Source organism: Phalangium opilio, unplaced genomic scaffold, assembly GCF_054372755.1.
Source record: "Phalangium opilio isolate 3A_F unplaced genomic scaffold, DU_Popi_V2 ptg000017l_1, whole genome shotgun sequence".
Lineage (NCBI taxonomy): Eukaryota > Metazoa > Arthropoda > Arachnida > Opiliones > Phalangiidae > Phalangium > Phalangium opilio.
The window spans coordinates 8,677,995-8,691,623 of NW_028324151.1; the positions used below are offsets into that span (position 1 = coordinate 8,677,995).

At 39.6% G+C, this 13,629-nt stretch overlaps 2 protein-coding genes across 2 annotated transcripts; both read left to right on the forward strand.

Moving 5' to 3' along the window:
• Nucleotides 1-1,242: 1,242 nt before the first annotated feature.
• On the forward strand, nucleotides 1,243-6,541 carry LOC149702938 (pickpocket protein 28-like). The gene is made up of 10 exons (XM_089867157.1): nucleotides 1,243-1,393; nucleotides 2,289-2,461; nucleotides 2,523-2,591; nucleotides 4,026-4,140; nucleotides 4,900-4,972; nucleotides 5,046-5,088; nucleotides 5,507-5,538; nucleotides 5,630-5,690; nucleotides 6,273-6,296; nucleotides 6,362-6,541. The coding sequence occupies exons 1-10, from the start codon at nucleotides 1,243-1,245 to the stop codon at nucleotides 6,539-6,541; spliced, it is 921 nt and encodes a 306-aa protein (XP_089723283.1).
• A 2,391-nt stretch (nucleotides 6,542-8,932) lies between these two features.
• LOC149702939 (uncharacterized) lies at nucleotides 8,933-13,151 on the forward strand. Its single transcript, XM_089867158.1, has one exon. It carries the CDS (start codon nucleotides 9,369-9,371, stop codon nucleotides 13,149-13,151), a length of 3,783 nt encoding a protein of 1,260 aa, XP_089723284.1. The 5' UTR covers nucleotides 8,933-9,368.
• Nucleotides 13,152-13,629: the final 478 nt, after the last annotated feature.

Below are 13,629 nucleotides of genomic sequence, written 5' to 3' on the forward strand. Positions count from 1 at the left end.
AAGGCCAGTCATAGTGTTGAACTTTTGTACTTTCCCTATTTTTACTTCCCCCTTATACCAATTTTCATCTTTATTTTCAAATGTTCTAAGTTAAAACCCAAATCTCGTAAGCTAATAGCCTACATGTTAGAGACAGTTCAGAAAAACTGTGCCCCAAAATTTGATCCGAAAGACACCCCTATTTTTAGGGATGACAGAGGGTACAGGGCCCCAAAATTTGACCCGAAGGGACCCCTATTTTTAGAGATGACAGAGGGTACAAGGGCGCCAAATCAGTGCCGGATCAACACCCTTGGCACTAGGCGTTCTGGGGCTCACTGCAATATGACAGCTGATAGCTTAAGGCTGAGCATCAGAAGCCCCTAGGCACGTGCCTATACAGTGCCTAGTGATTGATCCGGCACTGCACCAAATTGTTGGCCTACGTAGGAAAAAAACTCTGGCAGGGTCACAGCTTACATGTCCTGCTTATGCAAATATAGATTACAACTCCAAACTAAGAGAATCTGATTTACGAACTTCAGATAACTATTTCTGTTCTTTACAAGGATCCAAAAGTCATATTTCTGCGAACGAGCAGCGGCAACGGATAGAGAAGCCATAAAATGGAAGGTGCTGGAAGGCGCTACGCAGCACTTGAGACATATCTGTCATAGGCCCCCGGATTACGAAGTAAGCTTGACAATAGTTTTTGAGCGCAGGAACGGCGGATAATATGGGTATGGTGCCCGAAATTTCACAGCTAAGCAGAGCTGATACTATCTGAGCAGGGCCGGAACCCCATAACGGAATTAACACCATCCGCCGCTACTGTTTGAGCGGCTTGAAAGCGATCGAAATGTTTGAGGAAACATATCGTTATTACTAGAGTTATTTTAAAAGGTAAATTGAACAACGCAACGTTAAAGGACATTGCAAAAAATTAAGCTCATTTAACTGAATTAAAAACGGTTTTATCAATAGTGTATTGATCGATTCAAAGCTGCTCATAGGTTATATTTCTTCAGAAACTTAAAGATAATTATAAACTATCAATCTTCACTTCTAATTTGCAGTTTCTTGAAATAGACTTGAGACAATTTGACTGTCCTAACGTTAAAAGCCAGGTTTTTTCAAAACTTATGTCATTTTACGATTTCTACTTGCTTCTAACCGAAGAAGAAAAGACTGCCGCCTCGCAAAAAGAGTCCGATTTCATTCAAACCTGTTTGTTCAACAGTTACAAATGTTCTCACGAGTAAGATGGGTAGTTTTTCATTATCCATCACTGAACGTAAAACAATTCGTATATTTTTCGAAAACCTTAAGAAACTTTACTCGACTCAAGACTGGATCATTCGGAAACAATTGCTTTCGTACCAACTTCGATGTAAAATCACATTCTTACGGTTTCGTAAGCGGTAGGTGCTTTTAAGATAGCAGAAAATTGTTGACCTAAATAAAAAGAAAAAAACTGAGACGCATTAGAAAGTAACATGCTAACTCCACACGTAGCAATTAAGAAATCATTTTCGTCTCTTGTTTTTATCTAGTTCCTTTTCGTGTTCTTTTAATACAAGCAGAAGTAGGATGAGACTAGAAGTAAAGAGCTCTAGCATTGGTAATAGATCCTGGCACTAGTGAACAAATTTGAGGATTTTATGCCGCTTCCATCGCGCCTAAACTAGAGAGAAAAAAAATTGGTAGAGTTCCAAAACATTTCCTATCCCCTTCCCCTCATCCTATAAAGCCGCGGAACACGGACGCGGGTACTTGAATCTTGTTCGGCCGTCTACCACCGCGAGCGTCTCACGTTTTTGAGGGAAAACTCAGTAACCGCTACCAGAGGGCCAACCGTTGGTGTGTTATCAAGAATATTCACTTTCGCCAAGTGATGAATTTGGTTACCTCAATACTTCTAGTCCCTTATCCTACTTCTGATACAAGTTTATAAGATATGTTTCATAAGTATTACACTTCCTACACTTCGTAATGCTAGAGACTTACAGCTCGAGCTAGTTCGAGAACGACAAGCGAGAATTGACTACAATCGGTTTTGCAGGACTTCCATCTTCCTATTTAGTCTGCACTAAGTCTTTCACAGCGCCTCATCAGGCGTCGCTTTACGAGGATCTATGACATTTCACCTACGTCACTTCATGACAAACTCTCAGTAACCAGTGCAAAACTTATGGAACTTATCTTATGAACTTATGCTTTAAGCAAACACAAACAAACTGACAGAGTGATCGATGAAAAAACAAAATAGAATCTACAATAGTATATACAGTTGATAAATTGACTAACAGGTTTAACTCTGATGTATAACGTGGACGAAAAGGAGCATCTTGCGACAGTTTCGATAATGACTAGTTTGGGCCTTACTGTTGAAGTTGCGGAAGACCAAAAAATCACTCCCCAACTATACTCTGAATTATTTCAAGTTGCCCCTAACAGATTCACCTACGTCAGCATGAATCAGGTTTGCTCGACACATTATTTTCAGTAACATTAAAAATCACAATTGGACGTTACTTATACAGATTTACGAAAAGAGACTGAAGAAACCATACATTGATAAGTGCCAAGGTGATAATTGGGCTTCTAAAATGGTAAGTTGAAGCGAATTTACACAGACGTAGGATTTTTAGATGTACTTTATATCATAAGTTATGTTCCATAAGTATGACACTACCAATACTTGCTAGAGACTTACCGAGAAGAACGACAAGCGAGAATTGACCAAACTCGGTTAATTTTGCAGTTCATCTTCCTATTTAGTCTGTAATAAGACTTTGACAGTGCCTAACCAGGCGTCGCTTTACGAGAATCTATGACGTTTTAATTAAGTCACTTCATGACAAGCTCTCAGTAACCAGTGACAAACATATGGAATATATCTTATAAACTTATGGTTATACCTAAAGACATTAGAAAAATAATTATCGTTAAAGTTTGTACCCCTTCAGTTCTCGCGGCGTACCGATACAGCAGTTCCCTAAAGAGCAGTACAACCGGGATGTGACAAACGATAATAGCAGAAGCCTATTAGGCTGAAGCATAATCCGCTTTTGATAATAGTAGTTTTTGATTGTGTAGGCCTAGGCAGGTTATTTGAAACCCCAATAGTATTAGGTCAGGTCAGGTTGTACTTGATACGCGATTCTTTTTATACTTAACTAGCTGTTACCCGCGGCGTCGCTCGCGTGTAATAAGAACTTCCAGCAAACGGATATAAAGAACGGGTAGATTTTACTGATGACTTATATTTTTGTAGCACCCTAGGGGCGAAGGCACTCGGCGTTGCCCGTCAGCCCGACTGGACATTTTTTATTACTTTTCTCGCGGACATATTATTCAATAAAGAAGAGTTTTTAAATTCAAGCCGCCATTTAAAAATATGGCAACAAATCGAACCCAAAAGACCATTCAGCCCATCTATAGGTTAAAGGAAACCAATGTACTAAACATTTGTGAAATCGGTTGAAACGCGCGGACTTTGTTGAATAGAGAAGATTTTTTACATTTCTGGGCGCCAATTTTTTAAGATGGCGGCGGATTGGAAAAATCTTTCTTAGTACGCGGCTTATACTTATGAGTAACCTTCCTGCAAATTTTCAGCCTACTAGTGCAAGCGGTTTGGGCTGGGTGTTGATTATCAGTCAGTCTGTCAGTCAGTCAGGACTTTGATTTATATAGATATTGATATAGATAGGCAAGTTAAAGTGTAGGATCAGGAATTTCTCACAGCTGTATAAACAGTGCTATTTCAGCAGTTTTGAATTATACTGCTGACTTTTAGAAGCACGGTTCCTATTTCGGGAACTGCTGTTACATGGCAAGGTTAGTAAAGTATAAAATCGCTATAATGGTTACATGGTACAACAGTTTGACCTTAGACCATTGACGCTACATACACCTAGAGACTCATAACAATTATTGGGAACCTAATGGATGCTTTTTAATTTGGGCTGAGAAAAGCTACTACTCGATAATTATGAAAACGAATACTAAAAGTAAAACATAATAAATCAACTTTTCTTAAGCGTTGCATTGACGATTGCTGGAACAGTTTTGCTAAAAAGAAATGTAACTGCAAGGATCCATTGGTGAATTACCCAAATACGGACGACATTTGCGCCTTAACAAATACAACGCAAAGTAACTTTTTGTTTCTCGATTTGTGCAATGCTAAAGTAAAATTTCTAAGCCTTACTATAAACAGATGCACAAAAAACATAACAATGACAAATCAATCTTTACAGAGTGCCTTGCCATGCATGCTATAATGTTAAAACAAGCTCGAGTTAGAAATTAAAATACGAAACAGAGTTACGATTGTTGGACGGCATATCTTTTATGAGTTTAGTGCCCCGTATTGTTAGCCCATGGTGATATGAAGAACAAAATTTTTCGTTTCCGTTTTTAAATAAAATTCCTATTACAGTTAGGCAGGGCTTTTGGAAATAGAAACACACGCCAAAAGTATAAAGATATAAAAACAAAAAGTACACTTCGTTGAAACATGCTCGCGCCGTGTAATATGAGAAGCCCTCCTTTATCCCAGAATAGTGTCGACCCCCTCTGCGTATGATTCCCCGACCGTGGCACAGAGAACACGCGGTAAATAGGCTCGTAAAGTAGCAGATGCTAGTTCTAGTACCAAACATTAACGTTTGGATCGCCAGCATCATGTACTACTTTCTATAAACCTTCGACGTCAAGAAGCTCTTCCCTCATTGGTTAGTTTCTGTAGGCGGTTGAGTGGAGGGTAGTTTGCTTCTCAGTTTACACATCGTCTACAGCCAAAGGCAGGGAATTGTTAATGAAGTGTACTTTTTGTTTTTATATCTATACACTTTTGCTCACGCTTCCATAAAGGGGTATTTCACATTCTAATTATTTTTTTTACGTTTATAGAGTGCTGCTTGTCTTCAGTGAGAGAAGACCTTCTTGCAAATATGGTCGATTGTAATTGCAGTCACGCTTGCGAGTAAAGATAATTTTTATAATAACATAATTAATGAATTAATAGCTAATTAATTTCTTATTGCTTATAAAATTAGATCCGTGCATTACACTGTGTCGCAGTCTTCGGAAATTTTGAACGTAAGCTATACTGCATTTCTAATGCCAAGAGAAAATAGAAGAGTGAGTATACTTGGGGAAAAATTTAACTTTAGCCCTGCTTTATATCTCGTTTGACGGTCGTCCTGTGTTTACCCCCTTCCTAAAATTTCAAGGTATCCAATCAGGAGGCTAGAGGTTAGATATAGTGTTTTTGGGAAGTAGCACTGCTCTTGGGAATCTGGGGGAGGTAGCGGATCGTCGCCCGCCGCCTCTAAGCCCGTAGTAGTCTGTTTTGCGGGAACTATTTTTCTCTCTCTAAAAGCTGTAAAGGGGGGATGCTAGCCCCCCAAACGAGGCGCAGCACGAGGAGGCTAATGTATTATACTCTCTTCTATTTTCTCTTGCTAAAATCATTGGAAGAAAAAAAAAGTAATAATTTTGATAATATTTTTCATAGCCTAGAGAAATAAACGATACTGGAATTGGAATGTACGTACAGTACTTTTGAATCCTATATAAATCTTATATATGCAATTGTAGATTTATATATTGTGTCTTCATATGACCATTTTTTTTTCAGGCTTCATTTCTACCTACGAACATCAGATGTCTTGAAATACGAATCAAATCCAAAATACCTGGTACGTACAGTACCTTCTTTCATTATTAGATTTTAAAATTGTTAAGGCGATTTACAAATATCAAGAGGAAATAGAAGAGTATAATACTCTTTTGAGTATTATATATATATTGAGGGGTTAGATTTCTACCGCTCTACTTCCCAACCCCCTCCCTGAATAGCCTCCTCACAGCTTTTAGAGAGAGAAAATAGTTCCCGCAAAAGAGACTACGGGTTTAGAGGCTGCGGACAGGGAGAGGCTCTTTCTCCCAGAATCCCTTGAGCAACGCTACTTTCCAAAATCACACTATCTAACCTCTAGCCTCCTGATTGGCTACTATAAGTTTGGGGGGGCAAAAAACAGGACGACCCTCAAACGAGATAGAAAGCCCAATAGGGAGTGGGAAAAGGGGTGAAAATCTCCCTTACCAACGTCAGATCCTTTCAGGAGCCTTCCCTCGTTAGCCTTTCACTCTGTGAAGTTGCCGCCATTTTGGTGGAAAGTGGGGTGGGGCTATCTTAAACCACACCTGTCTGGCAGCTCCCTATTATTATACTATCTTCTATTTTCTTTTGCAAATATCTCAATTTCCTAATTTTACAGGCAGCCGACTTCTTTTCAAACTTGGTAAGTCGTAGCTTTAATTAAAATAATATACAATTATCCGGCTTAAGTCTAATTTCACGATTAAGGGTGGACAATTAGGACTTTGGTTGGGCCTTTGCCTGGCTGACATTTTTAGTGGATTTTACAGCAAAGTTTTGTACAAAATATTTACAATGAAAGATCAACACGGTGTTTCAAATAAAAACATGAAAGTTCAGCAAAGCAAATTGAATTCAATGTTCTACTCAAGAAATCGCTCGGCATAAATTTTTCAAATGAGCAACAAAGAATTCACGAAAAAAATGTCCCCGCCTCAATTTTAAACACAGGTTCAGACAGATTACGGCTGATAGAGACCGTTTCAAAACACCCAACTTTTGATTTTGAGAGGTCAAATGCGCAAATATGTTGCTTGAGAGCCAATGAAATTTGAGAAATCATTGCGCCATCTACGTTGACAATATTTATTAATAGTGACTCGACTGACCTGCACGCTGCTTCCGCCATTGTGAAAAAGTGATAAAAACGAAACTAATCGACACCCTCCACACCCCACCCTTCCTCTCGTCTGTGATAGGTGGTTTTCTCGCGATGGGCCGAAATTCTTGGACTAGTCGCAAGAAATTTGCAAAGTAGCGAAAACCCAATTTGGACAGTACTAAAATAATAAAAAAACATAACCTAAAGTTGGGAAGTCAATGAAAAGAAACAACAATATTTTGGAAAAGGCATATTATTTTGGGAAGTCAATGAAGATAAACCACAATATTTTGGAAAAGGCATATTATTTTGGGAAATCAATGAAGATAAACAACAATATTTTGGAAAAGGCATATTATTCTGGGAAGTCAATGAAGATAAACAACAACATGGTTGAACTCTGATGTCAGTTGAATAAAAAGAATAAAAGCCTAAAAGTACTTGTCATGTTCCTTTATTAAATATCTCAAATCTTTCACGAAAATTTTACGGCAATGTCGCTGCGCCTAATTGTCTCGGTGCCAAATTGTCGCGTAGCCTACCTGTCCCGGCGCCTAAGCGGCGTTGCCTAAATGACCGGCGCCCAAATGTCCCGTTCCGTGGGGGACCAGTCTCGGCCGAATCACAGGCCCCCACTGCCCCCACATGATCGGCGCTCCTGATCACAGTTGAAGATTTTTTTCCTGGTTCGCGTTTTAATGTGACGTTATAGATTTTGAATTAATATAACCCAAGATTAATTTTCACCGCTCTCGATTGCCCCTCCCCATTTGCGCAATTGGCAATTAGACTTGCAACCACAACAAGATTATAAGGCGTCTGTATTTTTTATTTTAGCATTAACAGTTACGGCCCATTCATTACAGAAAAGGATGAAAGATAAAGTTTTTGTACAACAATATTTAAAATGTTCATGTTACGATTAAAAAGAAATTTTACATTGTCTAGCAAATTTCAAATCCATCTAGTCATTCATGTGACTTCTACGTTTATGTACTGTCAAATCACTCTTCCACGTACTTGCATAGTCACAATGATCACATTTGAAGGGTTCTTCACCACTGTGAATGCGTTGATGTGCGATCAAATTACTCTTCAATGTGCTGGCATAGTCACACTGATCGCATTTGAAGGGTTTTTCACCACTATGAATGCGTTGATGTGCGATTAAATTATGCTTGTGCGTGCTGGCATAGTCACACTGATCACATTTGAAGCGTTTTTCACCACTATGAATGCGTTGATGTGCGATCAAATTATGCTTGTGCGTGCTGGCATAGTCACACTGATCACATTTGAAGCGTTTTTCACCACTGTGAATGCGTTGATGTGCGATCAAATTATGCTTGTGCGTGCTGGCATAGTCACACTGATCACATTTGAAGCGTTTTTCACCACTGTGAATGCGTTGATGTGCGATCAAATTATGCTTGTGCGTGCTGGCATAGTCACACTGATCACATTTGAAGCGTTTTTCACCACTATGAATGCGTTGATGTGCGATCAAATTATGCTTGTGCGTGCTGGCATAGTTACACATATCACAGTAGGGGGAGAATCTATGTTCTCGGACAACCTGCTGCTATACTTTTAACATTAGCAGCACCTGCTGCTATACCTTAACATTAGCTGCATCAACTGCTGCTATACTTTAACATTAGCTGCAGCAGCACCTATACTTCAACAATCAATCGATGGTATCGCAAACATATTTTCCATAAAATTGTTATCTTTCCTACATTCAAATTTCTTATCTTATCTATCAAACCTTCATCCCCTTCACAAAGACGTAGAATTGTTATAACCATAACGAAATCATTCACCTTATATTCTATGTTATTCGGGGTCAGTGAAAAGCAGTTACATCACGACCTTCAAACTAGAATAATAGTTAATGCTTAGTTTAATGTATAACGGTATGGTTTATAGCAGTGCAACGTATATTATTGTATACATCTATCGAGGAAAATAATTAGTTTTAATCATATTTATTTAATTATTCGAAAAGTGGTGAATATTAAGATCATTCTAGACTATTTGTTTACACCCTTATCAGTATGATTTTTGACGAGAAATTCAAAATCATGCTAAATCTAATCGGTTCAGTTCCGAGTTTCACCTTTATCAGTAGTTGAATATCGATTGGGAAATTTTAAAATGCTTAACATTGACGAATCATATTCAGATAGATGTAACATCCGGAATAAAAAACAATATACAAATATCAGAAATCATAATATCTGTAAATCAAACACCCTAGTATAGATCCACATCAGAAGTGTCCGACGGACCATATCTATTCTATTATTCCAATATTTACCATTCACACGCTATTTTCTTTACCCATTTTTGGGGGGTTGGGGGGGGTTTATGATGAGTCATCCTTATACCCCTTATCTTTTAAGATTAAGAGCTATTAACCAATGAGAAGCCTGCTCCAGTTCTAGTTCTAGTTATAGTTTATCATTATCAGTATCAAATGTTTGAGGTGTATGTAAAGCGATTGATTAGGGTGTTAGAGATCATTTTCGTAAGACACGAGCTATCGACAAGTCATACATACATTAAGGAGATTAGAGTTTCGTTAAATCAGAAACTTTTACCCAATTTAAAATGTTTCATTGCGATAAATGTGACGCAAAGTTTCCCGCTAAAAGAAGTCTACTGCAGCACATACGTTCGCTCCATGAGAATATAAGGTTCGCGTGTGTTCAATGTTCGGCATCATTTACACGGAAAACCAACTTAAATAAGCACATCGAGAAAGTGCACGGTCTACCTCCTGGAACCTCTGATACCCCGCAAGGTATCTCTCTACCTAATCCGCTCACACCCGCCGAATCGGATCCCAACACCCTCACCCATTCTCCACCGACCTCTAACCAATCTAGGAAACGTCGCCATTCGGGTGGCGATTCTGCTACACCTGTTAAACGTCCATCACCGTTTCCAGAACCTCGAGATGAGTGGGAGGAGGTTGAAGCACTGGACGATGCCGTTTTCGCTGCCCGTGCGACCCCGAGTGGGGTGGAAACAGACGCATCAAGATTAATTAACAGTCACACCGAAGCTATTTACAGGTATATCGAGAAAAAACGTGAATCAAAGAAAGGAGTGAAATGGTACCTTGTTATTCGTGCTCGCTATACACGCTCCCTGGCCAATATCGACACCGTCGTCGAAGCTCTACCATATTTTCGTGGATTCACCTACGCTACACTAAGTTCTGATGTTATTCAGGATCAGATCTCAACCTGCATTCAAAAAATTGAGCAATCCATGTCCGAATATGAAGATAAGGGATCTGGATGGGTGTTAGATCGAATCGAATTTCTACAATTAAACATTATCGCGTACTCTCCACTGCAAGGAGGATCATACATTGAATTACCTCAATGGATTGCAGACAAGAAAGCCGTCATTAATATTAAAAACGACGACGACCGATGCTTTCTGTACTGTATTTTAGCTCAATTACATCCAACTAACATTCACCCTGAACGTGTTAATAAATATACGGAATTCGCCGAGGAACTGAATTTAGAAGGGATATCCTTCCCCTTTAAATATGATTCTAACAAACTGAAAAAATTTGAGAATGCGAATAACCTCTCGATTAACATCTTCGCCGTGGAAAAAATAATTTTCCCTATCCACGTTAGTGAAAACAAAGTAAAGGCGGAAAGACAAATCGATCTCCTATTACTAACCTGTGGTAAGAAACAACATTACTGTCTGATTCGAAGTTTAAGCCGGCTCTTAAGCGATTTGACTAAAGATTGTCGTTCAACATTCTACTGTCGCTATTGTCTACACCGTTTTTCCGGTGCCAACGCTAAAAACAACCACAGCAAACACGTGAAAGATTGCAACGTCCACGGACCTCAACGTATTGAAATGCCCACTGAAAACCCCATTTGTAGATTCACAAAGTTCGGATGGTGTATGAGGGTTCCATACGTTATTTACGCCGACTTTGAATCTATTATGCCTAAAGTCGATACCTGCCTGCCCGATTCGACACTGTCATCAACTACAACATTAGCCCATCACATCTCTTGCGGTTTTTCATATGTGGTGGTCGGCCCCGGCGGCAAGGCCAGTAAACCGGTTACGTATCGAGGAAAAGATGCCACGAAAGTCTTTTTCGATAAATTAGATGTCGAGGCGAAAACTATTCAGGGTAAAATAGCCGAAAAACTTCCGCTGAATCTATCAAGTGAGGAGGAAAAGACCCACCGAGAAGCGTCGACCTGCTATCTATGTGATAAACCCTTCACATCGAAGGACTGGAAAGTTAGGGACCATGATCACTACTTGGGGATGTATCGTGGAGCGGCACATAATACCTGCAACCTGAAACTGAAACCGCCGAATCATATTCCCGTCTTTCTCCATAACCTCAGCCGCTACGATGGGCATCTTCTAATGCAGCAGATCGGACTAATCAAAAATAAAAGAATCGATTGCATTCCGAGCAATAGTGAGACGTACATCTCCTTTTCGCTGGGACATCTACGTTTCGTCGACTCGTTTCGGTTTTTAGCTGCACCCCTGGAAACCCTCGTGGGGAACCTGGCTAAAGGAGGCTCCGATAAGTTTCCCATTTTAAATTCCGTGTACAACCCTGATGAGGTCGCCCTACTGTTGAGAAAAGGAGTCTACCCCTACGATCTCATGGACAGTACAGAACAATTCAACCGAGAGCAACTACCCTCGAAGGACAGCTTTTTCAACATTTTAACTGATACACCCATCAAAGACAATGACTACGAACATGCCCAGAAGGTCTGGGAAACTTTCCGGATACGAAATATGGGAGAGTATCACGATCTCTACGTCACCGCCGATACTCTTCAGCTGGCTGATGTCTTCGAATCATTCCGGAACATTTGTATGAACTACTATAAATTAGATAGTGCTCATTCATATACGAGCCCGGGTTTCGCTTGGGAAAGCGCCCTCTATATGACGGGGGTAGAGTTAGATCTGCTGCTAGATCCGGATATGCATCTGATGATCGAGAGAGGGATTCGCGGCGGCGTTTCCATGATTACCCACCGTTTAGCGACAGCCAACAATAATCTCTTTCCCGATACATATGACCCAGAAAAACCCACGACCTTCCTGACATATTTAGATTGTAACAATCTATACGGTACAGTCATGATGGATCCCATGCCGATGAGGGAATTTCAATGGAGCAATTCCATCCCAATCGAGGATATACTCAAACACCCAGATGACGATAAAATCGGATACATTCTCGAGGTCGACTTGACATACCCTGCATCATTACATCACGATCATAATGATTTACCTCTGGCACCACAAAAGCGGTCTGTTGTAACCTCAGAGTTGTCGAATTATACGAAGAAGCAGCTAGAGCATTTGAATATCCCGCTGAGAGACTCCTTACCGAAATTGATCCCGGATCTTCACCCTAAAACCAATTACGTCGTTCATTACCGTAATCTGCGGTATTACGTCGAGAAAGGGATGAAAATCAGTCGAGTTCACCGAATTCTATCCTTCGAGCAGGGAACTTGGCTCTCCGAGTATATAGCCTTCAATACAGAAAAAAGAAAGATGGCCGCCAACGATTTCGAGAAGGATTTCTTTAAATTAATGAATAACGCCGTCTTCGGTAAAACGATGGAGAATTTGAGGAATCGAATCAAGTTCGACCTAGTTCAACACCCCAAATTAGCTATTAAGAAAGCTAGCTCTCCAACATTCGAAAAATTCACCATTTTTCATAATGATTTGGTGGGAATTCACTCAATAAGAAAATCAATCACCTTGAATCGACCTATATATACCGGCTTCACCATCCTGGATCTCTCGAAGCTACTGATGTACCGGTTCCATTATGACACCATCCGAGCACAGTACAACGATAAAGCCAAACTTCTTTTCACCGATACGGACAGTCTCACGTATTACATCGAGACGAATGATTTATACAAGGACTTGGCTCAAAAAGCACACCATTACGATTTCTCGGGGTACCCCACCGACCATCCGCTTTTTAGTAATGAGAATAAAAAGAGTCTGGGGAAATTCAAAGATGAGTTAAACGGTCTACCTATCCAAGAGTTCTGCGGCTTACGGCCAAAGATGTACTCCATTCTGTCTGCGAATGGTGAAAAGAAGACGGCCAAGGGCATCTGCAAAAGAGTTGTGAGGAAAAGCGTTTTTCACGCTGATTACCGAGATTGTCTCCTGAATCGGAAAATTACCACTGCAGAGATGAATCGCATCGTCAGTGCAAAGCATAATCTCTACACAATACGGCAAAACAAGCTATGCTTGAACCCATGCGATGATAAGCGCTACATACTTGAAGATGGAATCACGACCCTTGCTCATGGACACGTTGATATACCAACATAGACCCTCATCGAACATAACTCTTGCTATTAATTTATATACATTTTTGAATATATTCTGTATAATTTTAGTATAATTCATAAATATTTGGTTCATATTTATATTGTTTTAAGTGTTATTAAAAGTGAAAATTAAAGTTAAATACATTATTTTAATGAAAACCTGACTGAAAATTTCTTTCCTTTAAAATGCGTCTTTATCGTAAAATTCTTATCTCCAGAATCCTCTATCTTATCTACTAAGCCTACACTTTTTTCAGTGAAAGCGAGCGCCAAAACCCTCTAATGTTCAGGAAGATACGATATAATGTATGTTTTGATATTATCGCAGTTTGGTTTCTAATATGTTTATAGGTATTTACATAACAGAAAACTCTTCAAATTACTGAATTCCGATTAATTTTTGCTCGTAGGAAACTAAAAAAAGCGGTTGAAAGTGACATGAAATGTCTATAGTTCAATTAAAAGTATCAGCAAAACAC